Source organism: Oryzias melastigma, linkage group LG12, assembly GCF_002922805.2.
Source record: "Oryzias melastigma strain HK-1 linkage group LG12, ASM292280v2, whole genome shotgun sequence".
Taxonomy (NCBI): domain Eukaryota; kingdom Metazoa; phylum Chordata; class Actinopteri; order Beloniformes; family Adrianichthyidae; genus Oryzias; species Oryzias melastigma.
In genome coordinates this window covers 26,764,915-26,783,124 of record NC_050523.1, presented here as the reverse complement: position 1 = coordinate 26,783,124, position 18,210 = coordinate 26,764,915, and the positions used below count along the sequence as shown (strand labels likewise).

Sequence of the window (18,210 nt, the reverse complement as noted above, 5' to 3'; positions counted from 1 at the left end):
CACCCCCACACACACACCCACACACACCCCTACCTCTAAGTCTAGTCCTCTCATCCACTGTTCCAAAATGACAGAGAGGACCTCAGCTCAAAGGCTGCAATAAGCACGTCATCACAACCTCCTGAAAGCCTGTGGGCACATGAGGACAAATAGCTTAAAAAAATAACTCCTAACTTATTTGAAGGCAACAATTTGGATTTCATGTTTATTTAGGCTCTCTTGGTTTTCATGCTTCCATACATGCTTTTGTCAGTGCTGTAGAGCTACGACTGGATGAGTTATTACCCAAAAAAAGGATCTGACAAAGATACAAACCAGCAATGACACAAGTCCCAGCTTTGATGTGTTGCACTGAATCGTATTTTAAAATTCAAAGAGCTGCTTGTAAAGACCAATGAGAACCCACCTCAACTGTTCTGAATCAAAACTCAAATCATATTAGCTGGCATGCCCGCCCCCCTCCCACCCCCCAAAAAATAGTGCAGGATGTGCATTGACCTTCAAGCAACTGCAAACGAGGACAGTTTTAAGCATAATTGGCAATTTCATTTAAAAAAAATCTTCTATTCATTATTATCGGATCTGGGGGGTCCTGTGGTAGCGTACTCTGTGAACTTGATTGGGGGGGTCACTGGTGTGGAAAAGTCCCAAAAATATTGTTTCCTCACTGCAGTACCAAGCCAGATTTCTAGAGTTATGCTTTAGATCCTTTTAGTATTTATTTATTCATTCATTTATTTTTTCTTTCATGGTGTGGCGATATGTCGATGTGTGTTTGTTTTTGTGCGTGTGTGTGGAAGGGTGGGGCTTGCGGGTATTATCTTTTGCTTTTAAAATGCTATATTTTTTTTTTATGTTAAGCACTTTGAATGAAATTCATTTTTTAAAAAAGTGCTATACAAATAAAGTTTGATTTGATTTGATTTGATGATTAAAACAATCTCGACACAACAGATCAATGAAGTCGATAAATTATAAGGTTCATTGTACTCTTTAGAAAATAAACTCTGACTCTTGAGCCACATTTACCGACCCAAAGATGCAGCTCCACTCGCTGAAACAAAGAACCATGACATCTGTAACAACCAGAACCACCATGACTGACATGAGTCATGATATATGACCAACAAAACAGACAACTGAGACAAATCACTTACAGTGTGACAGCTATCAGCAACCAAACGCTATATAAAGTATGCTAGATATAGCTTAACAACGAACAAACTATACTAACATGACAACAGACACTGAAAACTGATAAAGTGACAACCTTGTTTTTTTTTTATTTTATTGTTTTTATGTCAAGCACTTTGACTGAAATGTATTTTTCTGGAAAGGTGCTGTACAGATAAAGTTTGATTTGATTTGATTTAAATGGTTTTAGCTAAACTCCAAAATACTCTAAAAATCATCAGTAAACTAAATTAGTCAAAAATGTTAGCCTGTTGCTAAAATAGAAGATTAACTCTAAATTAGCCTAAAAAAGTCCTAAGTACGTAACAAATTACCCAAAAAAACTTAGCATGTTGCTAAAATATTAGCTAAACTCAAAATTAGCATAAAAAACATCAGTGCAGAGACCAAATTTGCCAAAAAGCGAACTTGTTGCTTTGATACTAAAAACCTAAAAACCTAAAATTACTCAATAAATTAAATTAGTCAAAAACATTAGCATGCTGCTAAAATAGAAGCTAAACAAATTAGCCTAAAAAACCTCAGTAGATAACAAATTACACAAAAAACTTAGCATGTTGCTAAAATATTAGCTAAACTCCAAATTAGCATAAAAAAACATTAGTGCAAAGACCAAATTTGCCAAAAAGCAAACTTGTTGCTTTAATTCTAGCTAAACCTAAAAACCTAAAATTACTCAATAAATTAAATTAGTCAAAAACACTAGCATTCTACTAAAATAGAAGCTAAACAAATTAGTATAAAAAACCTCAGTAGATAAATTACCCAAAAACGTGACCATGTTGCTAAAATATTAGCAAAAATCTAAGGTTTTTTTGGTATTACTTTAACAGATTAAAAGATACCCCATGAATATATTTAAATGTTTGGTGCTAATCTACTTAAAAATACTAAATTTGAAGACTTTCTCATTCATCTCCAATGGCGCATATTTTGCTAATATTTAAAAATTGTGTGAATGCTTAGTAAGCATTCACACAATAAGAACCAATTGGTGGCTTTTAACAAGGTTTACCAACCAGGCCAGAAACTTGGGTGTAGTGATAGACACAGACCTAAATTTTGATAAACACATTAAGGCAGTCACTAAATCAGCCTATTATCATCTCAAAAATATCTCAAGGATTAAAGATCTGATGTCTAAGCAGGACCTGGAGAAACTAGTGCATGCTTTCATCTTTAGTCGACTTGATTACTGTAACAGTGTTTTTACAGGACTACCAAACTTCCAGAAACCTTACATCAGCTGAAACATTCTGCATTTAAATCCAGGTTAAAGACTTCTGTTCTCATTTGACTAGTATGTATTTAAAACTTTACATTTACACTGTCTATCTATGCTTGTTTTAAAATTCTGTTCTTTTTACTTTCTTTTAATCTTATTTTGATGATCACGCCTTTACTATTTATCTTGTTTCTTTTAATGTTTTATGTAAAGCACTTTGAATTGTTTCTGTGCATTAGTGCTGCCACAAACGATTACATTACTAGTCGTCTAATGACTGATTTTTTTTCCCGATTAGTCGACTAATCAGGTCATTCGTAAACTGGGTGTAATACACAAATCTTAACCATCATTAAGTTTAAACTAACTAATAACTAGATATATAGCATTACCTGCATTAATGCTAGTGTGAATTGTGTAAGCTAAATTTAGCAGCTGAAGATGCTAGTGCTGATAGCTGAAGATGCTGAAATTGATAGCTGAAAAAGTGGAAGTTAATAGCTGAAAACGCTGAAGCTGAAATCACTGAAGCTGAAATCACTGAAGCTAATAGCTGAAATCGCTGAAGCTGATATCGTTGAAGCTTATAGCTGAAAACGCTGAAGCTGATAGCTGAAATCGCTGAAGCTGAAATCACTGAAGCTTAAATCACTGAAGCCAATAGCTGAAATAGCTGAAGCTGATATCGTTGAAGCTAACAGCTGGAAACGCTGAAGCTGATAGCTGAAATCACTGAAGCTGAAATCACTGAAGCTAATAGCTGGAAACGCTGAAGCTGATATCGTTATGCTAACAGCTGGAAACGCTGAAGCTGAAACCTGAAATCGTTGAAGAAGGTAGCTAAAAACGCTAAAGGTGATATCGTTGAAGCTAATAGCTGAAAACGCTGAAGCTGATAGCTGAAATCACTGAAGCCGATAGCTGAAATCGCTGAAGCTGATAGCTGAAATTGTTGAAGCTAATAGCTGAAAAAGCTGAAGCTGATAGCTGAAATCACTGAAGCTGAAATCACTGAGGCTAATAGCTGAAATCACTGAAGCTGATAGCTGAAATCGCTGAAGCTGATGGCTGAAATTGTTGAAGCTAATAGCTGAAAAAGCTGAAGCGGAAATCACTGAGGCTAATAGCTGAAAACGCTGAAGCTGATAGCAAGCTAATATATTAGTAAAATGCCAAATTAGCCTAGCATTTAGCTGAAATATTAACTAAACTCCAAAATAGCTAAAAACACAAAAAAATCCTAAATTAGCCAAAACAGCATGTAGCTGAAAAACCCTTAATAAATGCTAAAATCGTCCAAAAGGCTAGAATAATGCATCATAACTCTCAACATTACTACACTCTAACTTCATATAATATAGAGTAACGACTAACTGACTATTAAATTAGTCGTCGACTATTTTAATTGTCGATTAGTCATTGATTAGTCGACTAATCGTGTCAACCCTACTGTACATTAAATCTGCAATACAAATAAACTTGCCTTGCCAAGGTAGACAAATGAAAAACTATCTCAGTTTAAGTGAATGTGAAACGCCGTGCCGTCCAGTTTTGAGAAGATTTTTAAGGGGTCTGTAGTCACAGTGTATCATCCCATCCACATCCCAGCCCATTTTTGTTTTTATCTTCAAGTGTCGGTGTGTTTTGTGAAGCATCTCCTGGGTTAACTTGGCCCAATTTTTCAGCAGAATCTAAACCGACATATTTAACCATGTAAGTGATGTGGTCCATGCATGCATTTACAACAGCTGAAACTCATGAAAAGAACAACAAATCCTGAAACTAATAGAAAATACAACCACAATGCAAAAATCAGCTAAACAACAGACGCAATAACAATCATAGAAACTTTGACAACCAGATAAACCACAAAAATAACACAAATAACAGCTCAAAATGCTCTTATTCCAGAACTGCTCTTCATCCCCTCACATGTTTTTTGCTCCTGCCTCCAAACACTAACCCTTCCTTTCTGAGCATGCTCAGTCAGCCTTCCAGAATTTACTCTAATATAACACAAGGCACAACATCGGAAAAGCAACTAGCAACAAAACACAAGACAGTTAAATCCGAGACAGCAATGAGCAACACAACACAAGACAACAACACAAAACAAGGATGGGTAACATGTGTGAGCTGCTGTCTGTGAACCACACACTGGTTTGTTTCTTTACCCCAGACACACTTCCACCGTCACAGAAGCAAAGTAAAAGGAGATTTAAGGCTAAATGTCATAAACAAATATTACAGTTTTAATGTTGCACAATGTAGCAGCAAAGATTGCCTCTCTACCAACAAACAAACACTCCAGTGTAAGAGCTTCAGTCACAAGACAATCATGAAGGACTTTTGTATACATCGACTCTCGGTCCTTTGATGGAATTTCAACACAAGTGTTACAGTCTGGACAATGATGTTTACTGTTTGTGAATGAACATTTTACTCCATATCATAACATCCATGAACTGTCAAGAAGAAAGGATCCATGAGGCTCATCTGAGCTTCAAGTGAAGCCTGCAGCATCAGTCTCTACCTCCACAACACCTGCAGTGAGGAAGACTTCACAGGTAACTGCAGCGGAGCCGCAACATTCAAGGAGCTGGTGCAGATCTAAACTGTGCAGTTTTTACAAGAAGACATAGAAAACATCAAAGTTCCATGAAAGTCTCGTGCCCGCTTTCAGTGTGCGCGCGCCTCTCACCTGCACGGAGTTCACCTGCGGGCGGGGTCCGGCCTCATGGGTCCGGGCTCGGAGCGTTGGGGGTCTGCAGGGTCCGTGCAGGGTACGGCTGATGCTCAGCTCGGTCTGAGGAGCCGCGGCCCCCAGCGCGCGTCCGTCACCAGCTAGCCCCGCCCACCAAAGCTCCACGCCAATCTGCTGCTTTCTCGGTCTTTCATCCTCCGGGCACGTCACCGAAGAGTGAGGGGGGGAGATTTTGTGTTGAACCCATAGACTGTAAAAACAATACCACAATAAAACTTCTCGCTAAGTAAGATCTCATTTATTGTGTTTGAGATTTCATTTTTAAAGTTTCATTTGCTTTTTGGATTGTTGACGTTTGGACTAAAGATGTTCTGAGTCTATTTAGGTCAGTGAATCAGATCCAATTAATCGTTTGAAATGATTTATTTATTTTTTTAATTAAAAATCCTTTATAATTTCTTGACCTTTGACAAAATGTGAAGCTCTGCTGCTGAAATGATTCTAGTTTCACAGAAAGTAGATTATTTTACCAAAACAGTGTTTTGTTTGCGGGCTGTCCTCCAGTGTGAGTTAGAGGCTAATGATCTGTGAATGTGAGGATCTAAATGTCAGAGATAAGACTAATAAAGACTGACTTCATTCTAGAGTCAGCGTTATATAAGATATCAGCCACTGATGTTTCAGCTACAGGACAAGTGTCTGTCTCCAGTCATCAACAAGGCCTGAACCAGAGAAGCTTCTAGAATAAAAGATTGTTTTATTTTCTGTGATTTAATCCACATCTTGAAGAAGTCCTCTGTCGACACATCACAAGAATACAAAGCAGCAGTTCTTAACAACATCGATGGAAATCCAAACCCACCTCTGGAGCTCCAGTTGGTCACCAAGTCTCTCGAGATGAATTCTGGTTCCTACGCAAGGACACCAAACTGTAGCTTGTTTGAAGGGAAAAAAACAAAAGAGAAATATTTTTTTAGATTACATTTAAATTGTAACAATTTATTTGTACACAAAGAAGGTCACAGTAGCCGATTATGTAAAAATCCCTACTTGAGTCTTCCTGAAAGGCAACAGGTGAGATGCCTTCTAACCAACATAGATATTACATTTACAATTGACAAAGAACTTCCTTTGCTTGAGGGTGAAGTAAACAAATGCAGGAGAGAAATAAAGAAAACCAAAGAAAACTGAAGACCAGTGCTCATTCACTCCTCAGTTTGTTCTGTCATAACACAAATATAGATCAATGTTTCTCCTAAAATGACAACTAGAATTTTAATGTCTAGTTACTGAAAAAGAAGAGACGCCATTCTGTAGAAATCCCTGGTTAAAATTGGGATTTTGTTTAAATAAAACAGATTAAAAGTCTTTATAGACGCAGAACAAAAGCTTGCTTTGCTCGTGATAACTTAGTGGTTCCAAAAATCACACAGGAGCTGGAAATAAATGAAAACAAAAGCACAAGAACTCACTTCAAAAATACACATGGACACGGATAACTGAGCTTAAAACTTAAATAAAATTAACATTGAAAAAAAAGAAAAACAGATAAGAAAGAAGAAGAGTATATTTACAAGAATCGGAAAACATCTAGAAGTCAGTGGACTGTTTCTGTGGAGTAATGTTTACCAAAAACCTGAGTGAAAGTGTCATAGATACTCTATTTATCTAAGAACTCTGACAATTGTTTACAGCATTCTCTTCAGGGTCTTTGGAAGAAATAGAAGATTTGAGAAGGTCTATCTTTTTGGAAAACTGATGGGTCCAAGTTAGACTTTATTCTGCAAAGGCTCCACTGTGACATGTGAACAGAAATCCAGGAGCTTCATTTGAATCCCAAACTCTTCCTTACAAAAGAGTTTAGAAAATTCATGTCTGTGAGTTTATAAAATGTAAAAATGTTCATCTAATCAGCAATGTATGTTTAGGACGACTGAGCGTTAGCACTAGCCGTCCTATGGGAAATTCTATTTAACGTTAGCATCAAGCTAGCAGACTTTAGCTTTATGTGCTAAATCGATTAAAATTTTTATGAATTGATTATTGACCTATTAAGCTTAAATAGATCCAAATCAATTAATTGATTTTATTAACCCAGCCCCACAAATCAAGGCTTTATTGAAGCATCTGATTGGTCAGTTTAATACTTAGATAGCTTGTGCTGCAAATACATTTTAAGATCAGCAAGAACACTTCAAATAGATATATCAGAGCAAGAATGGTTCTTCTGACAAACAGATCTACTGAGTAATAAGTGTTTATTTCTCCGTAGAAGTCTATAGGATTTGGGTTTCTTGTGGCGAGCAATACTTCCTGTTTGGAACGCCAAGGGGGAGGAGTCAAACTCAGGCCAATTTTCATGCAGTCAATACGACAAACACCGATTCCCTCCTTTTTTTTCAGGCTGTGTATTTTCGGGAGTTAGTGACAGTAAATTCCTCAGCCTGAGGCTGTGATACCACAAATGTCCGCTAGAGGGAGGTAGTGAGCCGCTCAAGATTCAAAGAAAGAAAATCAAAGCCTGCTTTGTGGAGAAAAGAAGAAGAAAACAGCTGAAGGCATATTTGAAAAATAAACTCAGTTGATCAAACCATGGAAAGGCTTTAAAACGCATCATTATAAAATAATTAAGAATTACACTCCAATACAAAGCAGTCACAACAAATTTAAAAGCAAATAAAGTAAAAAATAACATCTAAACCAATTGAAAATATGAGGCCGAAAAGTCCTGCTCAGACATGAAGTAAAATTCAGTGAATAGAGACTTTAACTGAAGTTTACAAGCAGCTGAGGGCGTTTAGTTCACAGCTTTGGTGCTACAAAGGAGAAGATTTTGTCTCCAAATGTTCTCATTTGGTTTCAGGAGCATCAGGCTGACCGTCCTCACTGTGTGGATCTGTGATAGTTTATAAATGAAACGTGATGCTGAACTGATGAGGGCAGCAGCTCAGTGGACAGAGCTACTCACTGAAGTAATGAGATTAAATTTTTGTCCACTGATCAGTTCCAGTGCAACAAGAAACAAGAATGAATAACTTTCTCAAAGTCCTTTAAAGACAGGAAGTTCTAAACTTTATTCAGCAGTAGCTGATGATAAAAAACATTTTTAGCTGATTTTAAATTAACTTTGACTAAAATGAACAAGTGGATAAGAGGCAAAAAGTTTTTTATTTAGAAGACCAAATTACTTTTTTTAAACGCTTTTTAGTAATCAAAAGATAAGAAATTACTGCTAAACAACAATAACAAGCAATCTGCACTGTATTAAGTTTAGAAGTACTGCGCCACACTGTTCAGAACTACAATAATCCAAGAGATAAGAACATCTACAGCAGAAGGCTGAGGTGGACGGCGTCCTCTGCTGGCGGTTATTGCACAATCGTCTAAGTCAAAAGCTACTTTATCTGACAGGAAGAAGAAACAAGTTTACTCAGCTATAACTCAAATTCACTAACAAGTGAGAAAAATATAGAATTCACCTGTAAAAGTATCTTTTAGATCTAAGCTCAGCGTAAGTGAGGACAATATGTAAAACAAGGAATATGTATTAGAAATGATATGACATAAAGTTCTACTTTGATCATCTTTTGATCATGCCGTTTTCAGCCAAAATAATAATTTAGGGGGCCATATTATTTGAAACTGAAAAAATGTTGGTGTTTAGGAGAAAAAAAATAAAATATCCACATTTCTTTTGCTTTTCTAAAATAAACTTAATTATTTTCACCTACAAATGTTATGATTTTTTTAGGTTTTAAAATTCAAAATATAATTTCAAAATGATTTTGCAGTTTCAAATCTTTTTTTTTTTTCATTTTAAAAACTGAAATTTTCAAAATCAAAAACTAAAACAGAGATTTGAAACTGGAAAAAAGGTTCGAAATTGACATTTTGAGTTTAAAAAAACAGAACATTTGAAGCTGAAAATTATTAAGTTTATTTTAGAATAGCAAAAAGTTTTGGACATTTTACATTGTTTTCAGCCAAACATCAACATTTTTTTCAATTTGTTTAATTTACTTAAGTACTTATTAGGAATCATCCAAATCTTTTTCCAATCCAGATTATTAACAAATCCATTCCAGTAAGATACAACATGTGGAACAGAAATTAATTATTTTAAATAAAGTGTGAATGTTATTATTGCTTGTGGTCTGAAAAACAGATTTTCCCAACTTCAATTTCTAAAGGATTATTAAGGGAAAACGGAAGAAGAGAAGGAGTGTATGCACTTTTGATAAGCATTACTATACCTGATGGAATCAAATATCATGGCGTATTCCTTTGGTGTGACGGCAATCTGAAACATGTATAGAAATTCAGCATAAGACATTAATTTCCCATTTATATTAAAAAAATCGAATTACTAAGATAATTTCTTTTTCCACCCAATTATTGAAGAAAAGTGACTTATTTTTATGTAAAATATCTCTATTGTTCCATATTATGCACTTGTGAGGGGAGAAATTGTGTTTATGAAAAAACCATGCTAACAGTACCTGCCTGTGGAATTGGGAAAGTTTTGTTGGAATCTTATGTACATTATAATTACAATTTAGGATCAAATTTAAGCCACCAAATTTGGAAGAAAAAAAAAGGGAGGAATAAAATTCCATAGTAAGACTGGATTTTTAAGGAAGTGTTTGGCCCAGTTAATTTTGAAAGTATTGTTTGGAGCGGTGAAATCTAAAATGTTTAGTCCTCCATTTTCATAAGAGTTCATCACAACGCTTTTTCTGATGTAATGCGTGCGATTCTTCCAGATGAAGTTGAAGAGAGTTCTGTCAACATCCCAGCATGTTTAATTACGGACACTCCAGCTGGAACCTGAACGCACCACGGCAATGACGTCACAGAAAGCGGAAGCGTCATGGCGGCCGGGCAGCAGTGGGTTCTGGTGGAGATGGTCCAGGCCTTTTACGAGGTACGGTGGGACCCCCCGCTCTGACGGAGGGTGAAGTTCTTCGGTACCGAGCTGTGGAGTTACTACAGCCCGTTCGGCGCTATCTTAGAGCCCGGTGCTGGGGCGCGCGCGGAGGGTGTTCTCCGGGGGTCCGCCGGGGGTGGAGCACCGGGGCTCCCTGAGCGGAAGTCTGTACGGGGGGAGGGGGACTTCTAAGTTTACGACCCCTCCCCGCATTTATTAACCGTTAGTATGAGTTTCTTACTCTGGTTTAGCCTAACTTAAGTCAACTCCCTCTGGGTTTATCTGTCCCGGGTAAAGATATCGTCCTTGTTTTGTTTTTTCTCTGCTTGTTATCAACAATCAGGCTCCAGAGGCTGGTCAGGGTTAGTTTACTCAGACACAAGAGAGCATCATCAGGAGCTCCGATTCATCGATTCTCCATGGCAACAGATGGAGGAGGAACACGTGGACTGATTGGTTTCTATGAATGAAAACTCTGCATCTTTAACAGCCACTTAGAGGGGAAAAGTGTGTTTTTGGTATTTTTGACACGTTTTTGTTGTATTTTCCTCATGATGGATGACATGTATAAATAATATTAAGATTTAAACTGCACTTCTGAGTAGTATTTTATTCAAATCCTTGTGAATCAGGAGCAGACAAAAAATAGAGTTTAAATTACATGTACTTCTACCTTTTTTTGTTGCATCTGGAATGTCAGCGTGGAGTTGTGAGGGGCTGTAAGCTAGCGGGGAGAGTGTAAACAAAAGGATGGAGGCTATATTAGCGGAAGCTTACTTCTGATGAACTTCTGCTGAAACTATGTCCTAGAAAATGACACAGGTTTTTAGATTTTGGGTAGAAGCGACATCATCATAATAAAAAAATATTGGTATTGCTTTTACTATAGATCAAAAATGGTTGGAATCGGACTGTCAGTGAAGTACAAGTATACTTAGCCTATGCTAATATACTGTAAACTTAAAATGTTCCAATTCATTTAGAAGTATTCAGTTAGTATACACTACATTACATGTACATCACTTGTGTCAAAGTCAAGGCCCGGGGGCCAGATCCGGTCCTCCAGATCATTTTATTTTATTGTTATTAATGACCCAATGTTATCTTGCGCTCATTTCTAACCTGTATAATTTTGGAAAAATATATATATTTTTAGAGTAAAATATTAAAAGTTATTTAAGGTTTAAGTTGATTTATTCTGGAATAATATTCCTGCTTTTTACAGTTTTAAAAATTGTCATTCTGGTAGCTTTTTGGAGGTTTTTTAGCATTTACTAAGATTTTTTAGGCTATTTTGAAGTTTCGCTAATATTTCAACTACATGCTAGCTGTTTTTGGCTAATTAAGGCTTTTTCAGTTTTTAGGCTGTTTTGGAGATAATAATTTTTTCTGCTACATGCTAGCTGTTTTTGCTAACCTAAGTTTTTTTTTGTTTTTTAGTCTTATTTGGCATTTAGCTAATATTTTATCTAGCTATCAGCTTCAGCGTTTTCAGTTATTAGCTTCACTGTTTTCACCTATTAGCCTCAGTATTTTTAAACTATTAGCTTTAGTGTTTTCTGCTGTTAGCTTCAGCGTTTTCAACTATAAGCTTCAGTGTTTTCAAATATAAGCTTCAGCTTTTTCTACTACAAGGTTCAGCATTTTGCACTATTAACTTTGTTTTCAGCCTTTAGCCTCAGCGTTTTCAGTTATTAGCTTCAGCATTTTCAGCTATCAACTTCAGCTTTTTCAGCTATCAGCTTCAGTGTTTTTTAGCTCTCAATTTCAGCATCTTCACCGGCCAAATTCAGCTTACAGCATTCACACTAGCATTATTACAGTTAGTGCTATAAATCTAGTTCATAATTGTGTTAAAAAGTTACGGTTTTAAAAATGTATTTTTAGTGTTAATAAATGTTTATCCGGTTCGGCCCGCGACCTGAGGTGTGTTTTGGATTTTGGCGCCTTGTGCGATTGAGGCCGACACCCGTGATGTACATGGTAGCTAATATTTTAGCAACATGCTAATGTTTTTGATTTATTTGTCATCTACTGGAATTTTTAGGCTGATTTGGAGTTTAGCTAGTATTTTAGCAACTGGTTAACGTTTTTGACTAATTTAGTTTACTGAGGAATTTTAAGCTATTTTGGAGGTTAGCTAGCATTTAAGCAACACGCTAGCTTTTTGGACATCTACTGAGGTAAAAAGTAAAAGCGTTTAAAAAGAACATTTTGAGAGAAGTTAGTACATTTTTCTATATTTGCTTTTGTTTGTGCCAAAAAATAAACATAATTCATATTTACATAAAAAAACAGAAGAGCACGAATGCAAATCCAAATTTCTTAAAGGCTATAGTAAATCTGTACGGCTCCTTCTAGGTTTGTATCAGTTGAAAACGAGCCCAAATGGCTCTTTTACTGTTAAAGGTTGCGACCCCTGACCCAGGGGATGGGTCAAAAGCGGAGAACAAATTTTGTGCACCTGGTGCGTGACAACTAATGGGACTTTAACTTTCAGGCTCCTGCATATCACCTGATTCTGGAGGGGATCCTGATCCTGTGCATCATCAGACTCCTCTTTTTCTCCAAGACTTACAAACCGCACGAGACCTACAAACTCACAGAGAAGGTAACTCGCCTGTGCGGACACTCCACCACAGCCCCTGAGTTTGTGGGAGACTGACGACTTCTGTGTTTCAGGAAAAAGAAGATCTGATTGAGGAATGGCAGCCGGAGCCTCTGGTTCCTCCAGTTTCCAAAGATCACCCCTCACTCAACTATGACGTGGTCACAGGGTAAAATCCCAGAGAGCTCCTCTGCTTCACTCCCTGCACCTCTCTCGGCCTCGCTCAGGCTCATGTGGGACAGAACCAGCAGCTTTCTCTGAGAAAACCCGACACAGTAGATTCACAGTCGAGTTCTCACATTCATGACTGTTGGTTGAACACATCTGGAGTTTGAAGCGTGGTTTGATCTGATGCTTTCTGAAGCTCTGCAACTCTAAAATGGTCATATTTGTCCTGCAGACCCCCCAGCCACAAAATCATCATCAATGGAAAAGAGTGCACCAACTTTGCTTCCTTTAACTTCTTGGGCCTCCTGGACAGCGAGCGTGTGAAGGTCAGAACTTTGCTGAAGCTTCAGCCCCTGTTAGGAATGTTGGAATGATTTTTTTTCCCCTCTGACTCATTTCAGGAAAAGGCTTTGGCATCTCTGAAGAAATATGGCGTGGGCACATGTGGGCCCAGAGGCTTCTACGGGACGTTTGGTGAGTGAACAGCGTGTGTGGAGGAACCTGATTCCTGAGGTGATGGTTCTGGTGACACAGCAGCACCTGTTCCTCCAGGGGGGAGCAAGGAGCAGGAATATAGGGGGTTTTTGAAGTCCCACTCTGATCCACTTTAATCTACTGACAGAGTGTTCCCAGTGTCTTTCAGTATGATGATACAATTTTTAGCCAAAATCTAAAACCTGTGCCGTTTTCCAGGACATAGTTTCTGTAGAGCGGCAGGAGATCATTGGAAATTCACCTCTGAGTTGTGGGTGGGACTCTTGGTATGGAAGTATGTCTTGGCTGATATCCCATCAACCGTTCGCCCGCTAGTGTAGAGCCCCCACAACCCCAAGCTAACATTACCAGTGCTACAAAATAGCTATCAGTATCAGAGCTATCCAGTTCTGATCCAGATTCCAGCTCAGACGAGACGTTCATGGATCTGTTTGTTTGCAAGTGGCTCACCCAGTGTATTTTCTACATCACGGATCTTTTTTTGGGTGAAAAAAAGGCATTTTCCAGGGTTTTTATAATGAAATACTGAGAAATGCGGTTTTGACTTTAATTTTCTTTATAGATATCCTCCATCATCAGAAAAAGGCTACAAAACATCAAAAACACCATTTTGATCAGAGCACGTCTTTAAAAATTGCCTGTCTGTCAAAAGGTGAACAATTGATAATTTGATTGACAGTGAAGTAGGGCCGGGTTGATAAAATCGATTTGAATCCAACAGCTCAACAGATCAATAATCAATTCATAAATATATATATTGATTTAGCACATAAAGCTAAAGTCTGCTAGCAGGATTCTAACGTTTAATGGAATTTCCCATATGATGGCTAATGCTAACGCTCAAGCTGCTAAACTAGCTAGCATGCAGCTAAAATATTAGCTAGACTCCAAAATAGCCTAAAAAAACCCCAATAAATGTCAAAATAATCCAAAAGCTAGCATAATCTCATTATAACTTTCAACTTTACTACACTCTGACTCCATATAATATAAAGTAACGACTATTAAATTAGTCGAAGAGTATTTTAAGAGTCGATTAGTCGACCAATCGACTATTTTATTAGTTGATTAGTTTTGATTAGTCGACTAATCGTGCAGACCTACTGGACACCTGGTCCCACTGCTGATTCCATGTTCTGATTGACCTCAGGAATCAGCAAAAGTTTTTTTAAACCATGAAGATCTCCTCTGCTCCTCCTTCCTTCAGTGTACGGTGCAATAATTAAAAGGGGGTCTCACTTCCTCCTCAGATGTTCATCTGGAGCTGGAAAGTCGTCTGGCAAATTTCATGAAGACAGAGGAAGCCATCATCTATTCGTATGGCTTTGCCACCATTGCCAGTGCAATCCCAGCATACTCCAAGAGGGGGGACATCATCTTTGTGTGAGTTCACCAGCAGAGGATCAGCTCATTCCTTCACCCGCACACTGACGCTCCCACTCCTGCGTGCAGGGACGACGCGGCGTGTTTCTCCATCCAGAAAGGCCTTCAGGCGTCTCGGAGCTTCATCAAATACTTCAAACACAACGACATGGAGGACCTGGAGAGGCTGCTGAAGGAGCAGGAGCTGGAGGACCAGAAGGTGGGGCTGTGATGTAGTGCTGCCGGAAACGATTATTTTAGCAGTCGACTAATCACCGATTATTTTTTTCTGATTAGTCGACTAGTTGGGTCATGAGCAAACTGGATGTAAAGCACAAATCTTAACCATCATTAGCTTTAAACTAACTAAAACTAGATATATTCACACTACCATTATCTGCAGTAATGCTAGTGTGAATGCTGTAAGGTGAATCTGGCAGCTGAAGATGCTAGTGCTGATAGCTGAAGATGATGAAATTGACAGCTGAAAACGCTGAGGCTGATAACCAGTTAAAATATTAGTTAAATGCCAAATTAGCAAAAAAAGTTAGCCAAAACAGCTAGCATGTAGCTGAAATAATAGCTAAACTCCAAAGTAGCCTCAAAAACCTTTATAAATGTGAAAATAGTCCAAAAAGCTAGCAGAATGACAATATAACTTTCATCTTTACTACAGTCTGACTCCATATAATATAAAGTAACGACTAATCGACTATTAAACTAGTCGAAGACTAGGCAGCTCTACTGTAGTGAGAAGCTCCTCATGAGGCTCCTCTCAGATGTTCAGCACTCACACTGGACTTCCTGTTTGCTTCTTGAAGAACCCCCGAAAAGCTCGAGTGACGCGCAAGTTCATCGTCGTGGAGGGACTTTACATCAACACGGCTGATGTCTGCCCCCTCCCTGAGCTGGTAATTTCATTACTTTACCTAAACACTCTTTAACAATGTTTAACCAGCATTTTATCTACCATTCAATTAACTGACTTTGATTGGCTGTTTCTAATTAGCCAAACCTCCTATTACTGTTTAATTAACTCAGATGTGATTATTATTAATCTACTAGTCATTTAACCCTTTAGCTCCAGTGTTTATGTTCATTGATTTACTGTTATTTTTCAACAGTTATTTTCTATGCTTCGACTAACCGTCTTCTGAGTCTTGCGTTGAGTTTTTGCTCCGAGTCTCTTCATGGGACACATTTGTGGTTCCAGGTTCGGCTCAAGTACAAGTACAAGGTGAGGATCTTCCTGGAGGAGAGCATGTCGTTTGGAGTGTTGGGAGAACATGGAAAAGGAGTCACCGAGCACTTCGGGGTCAATGTGAGTATTCGGATCTTGGAACAGAAACCCGCTCAGACCAGCTCCACGGGGAGTTCAGGGACGCTGCTGTGATGGTTCGGAGAGATTCACACCATTCAAACATTGTTCAAGTCCTCGTTTAGGGCAGTGATGTGAGGTTCACGGCTGGTGAGGGACTGATGTCATCAGATTTACAGACACATGAATCCTAGAGAGCAGCTGATTGACAACAGTTAAAGTGTATGATTTGAAATTCAATTTTAGTATTTTTCTTCCGTTTACAAACTGTAGCTTAGAAAAAAATCACCAAAACTGTTGTTATTGACTTACTTTTACTTCTGAATGAAGTCTGTGCTGCTCATTGGGAAGAAACAGATGAATAACCTGTTTGTAGAAGTCTTCCTTTTCTTTCTTCGGTGTTAAAAGTCTCTCTGTCTCAGTGGAGATCACTAACAGTGACGTGTCTAAGCAAATTCTGGAGTATAAAAATTAAATCCTCCATTTAGAAATTGATGCTAAACAATATTAGAGTAACTGGAAGGCTGCACTTGACTAATTCTATTATTCTTTAGCCGTGGTATCACATTCTCTGGGCTCACTAGCGCCCTCTGCTTTGTGTTATGTGTACTACAGTGGGACAGGCGGACTGCCTGCCACACAGTCATTAATAGTTCCACCATATTTTCTACACCATAAGGTATTATAAGGTGTAAAAATAAAAAGGTAACAGAAGCAAAACAGTGAGTTTAAAATGCTTATTTAGACTTTTTATATTAATCATCAGGCATATGTGTTTAAGAAAGTGGGAAAATGTCTAGTTTTGCCGGATATTATTCACAATATAAGTTTAAAATGGCTGATAAGAAAACTCTGATGACCCAACATTCTAGTAGTACTTAAACGCATCACTCATGGACGAATCTCGTGAAAAAAAGTCTCTCCACAGATTTGTGTGTAACTGAGATTTTGAAAGATTTGTGTGTGTAATTAGTTTCAAGCTGTTGTAATTTTAATTTGTGCATGTGTAAATTGTATTTAGTATTTTTTTAATTACTTAAATGTTTACTTATGCACAAAATCTGAGTTACAAATCAAGAACTAGAAAAGTTGCATAACCTGCAGTAATGCTAGTGTGAATGCTGTTTGCTGAAGGTAGTCACTAAAGATGCTGAAGCCTTTTGCTGAAAATAGTGACGCAATTTACTAATTGCTGAAGGGATTTACTGAAAATCCAAATGCTATTTCCAAAATGCTAATTTTTAGAATCAGAATCCTTTAATTGTCATTGTTGCACAAGAAGCTTGTGATACAATGAAAAAACAGTTGCTCTCCAGCCAATAAAATAAAATAAACATATGTATATATATATATATATATATAGGGGAGCCGGTGATCTTCTGGGCCGAGTTGATCACTCTTTGCAGCGCTTTCCTGTCTGCGGTCGAGCATCCTGCGTACCACGTTGTGATGCAGGCTGTCAGAATGCTCTCTATGGTTGCTCTGTAGAAAGTCACAAAATTTGCTTAGAGACTGGAATTTTTTTTTCTTCTATCAAAGAGCGTTGAAGATGACCTAAATTTCTGAAAAAAATGTAGTAAAATTGCCTAATACATGCCAATTTTGCAAAAATATTTAGCGTGTTGCTTAAATATGAGCTAAACTCCAAATTAACCCAACAAAACTTGATAGGTATCAACTTAACCAAAAGAGCTAACTCGTTGCATAAATACTAGCTAAACTCCAAAACAAACTAAAATTCATCAGTAAACTAAATTAGTCAAAAACATTAGCATGTTGCTAAAATTTTAGCTAAACTCCAATTTTTTTGAAATTACTTTAAAAGATGAAAACATAGTCCATAAATATATTTAAAGGCTTGTTGATAATCTACTTAAAATTTTGAAATTTGAAGACGTTCTCATTCATTTCCTATGAGGCATATTTTGCTTAATATTTCAAAAACTATAAAGTTCATGAATATCAAAAATACAAGCATTAATGTCCTGAACGAGCTGAATGTTTTGATACCAGGATTTCTGTAATCTCTGAAAGTTAGATTGAGTTTCTACGTGCTGAGAAACGTACAGAGAAGAGCAGGAGAATCACTGTAGTGATCTCGCTCAAATCAGGGTGATAGTTATTTCTCTCCATAGGAATCATTCTTTTAAGGCCTGAAGAGAACTTTCTGGAGCGTGATCAAACACTATTTATCAGGGCTGAATCTGAG

At 37.5% G+C, this 18,210-nt stretch overlaps 2 protein-coding genes across 3 annotated transcripts in view; one reads left to right on the top strand and one right to left on the bottom strand.

The window, feature by feature from the left end:
* Positions 1-6,051, bottom strand: part of megf10 (multiple EGF-like-domains 10) — a 54,213-nt gene extending 48,162 nt beyond the window's left edge. The window contains exon 1 of one of the 2 annotated variants that reach the window (XM_024261962.2): positions 5,121-6,051. The gene's annotated coding sequence lies outside the window, so the exon portion shown is untranslated. The remainder of the gene's footprint in view (positions 1-5,120) is intronic. The other variant, XM_024261963.2, reaches the window with a different exon arrangement.
* Positions 6,052-9,904: 3,853 nt separating this feature from the next.
* The window catches only part of sptlc1 (serine palmitoyltransferase, long chain base subunit 1), an 18,360-nt gene continuing 10,054 nt past the window's right edge, over positions 9,905-18,210 (top strand). The window contains exons 1-9 of the mRNA XM_024261961.2: positions 9,905-10,047; positions 12,551-12,661; positions 12,733-12,827; positions 13,059-13,152; positions 13,228-13,300; positions 14,572-14,704; positions 14,774-14,903; positions 15,505-15,594; positions 15,897-16,004. Of these exons, the coding sequence (XP_024117729.1) occupies positions 9,994-10,047; positions 12,551-12,661; positions 12,733-12,827; positions 13,059-13,152; positions 13,228-13,300; positions 14,572-14,704; positions 14,774-14,903; positions 15,505-15,594; positions 15,897-16,004 (888 nt within the window). The 5' untranslated portion in view covers positions 9,905-9,993. The remainder of the gene's footprint in view (positions 10,048-12,550; positions 12,662-12,732; positions 12,828-13,058; positions 13,153-13,227; positions 13,301-14,571; positions 14,705-14,773; positions 14,904-15,504; positions 15,595-15,896; positions 16,005-18,210) is intronic.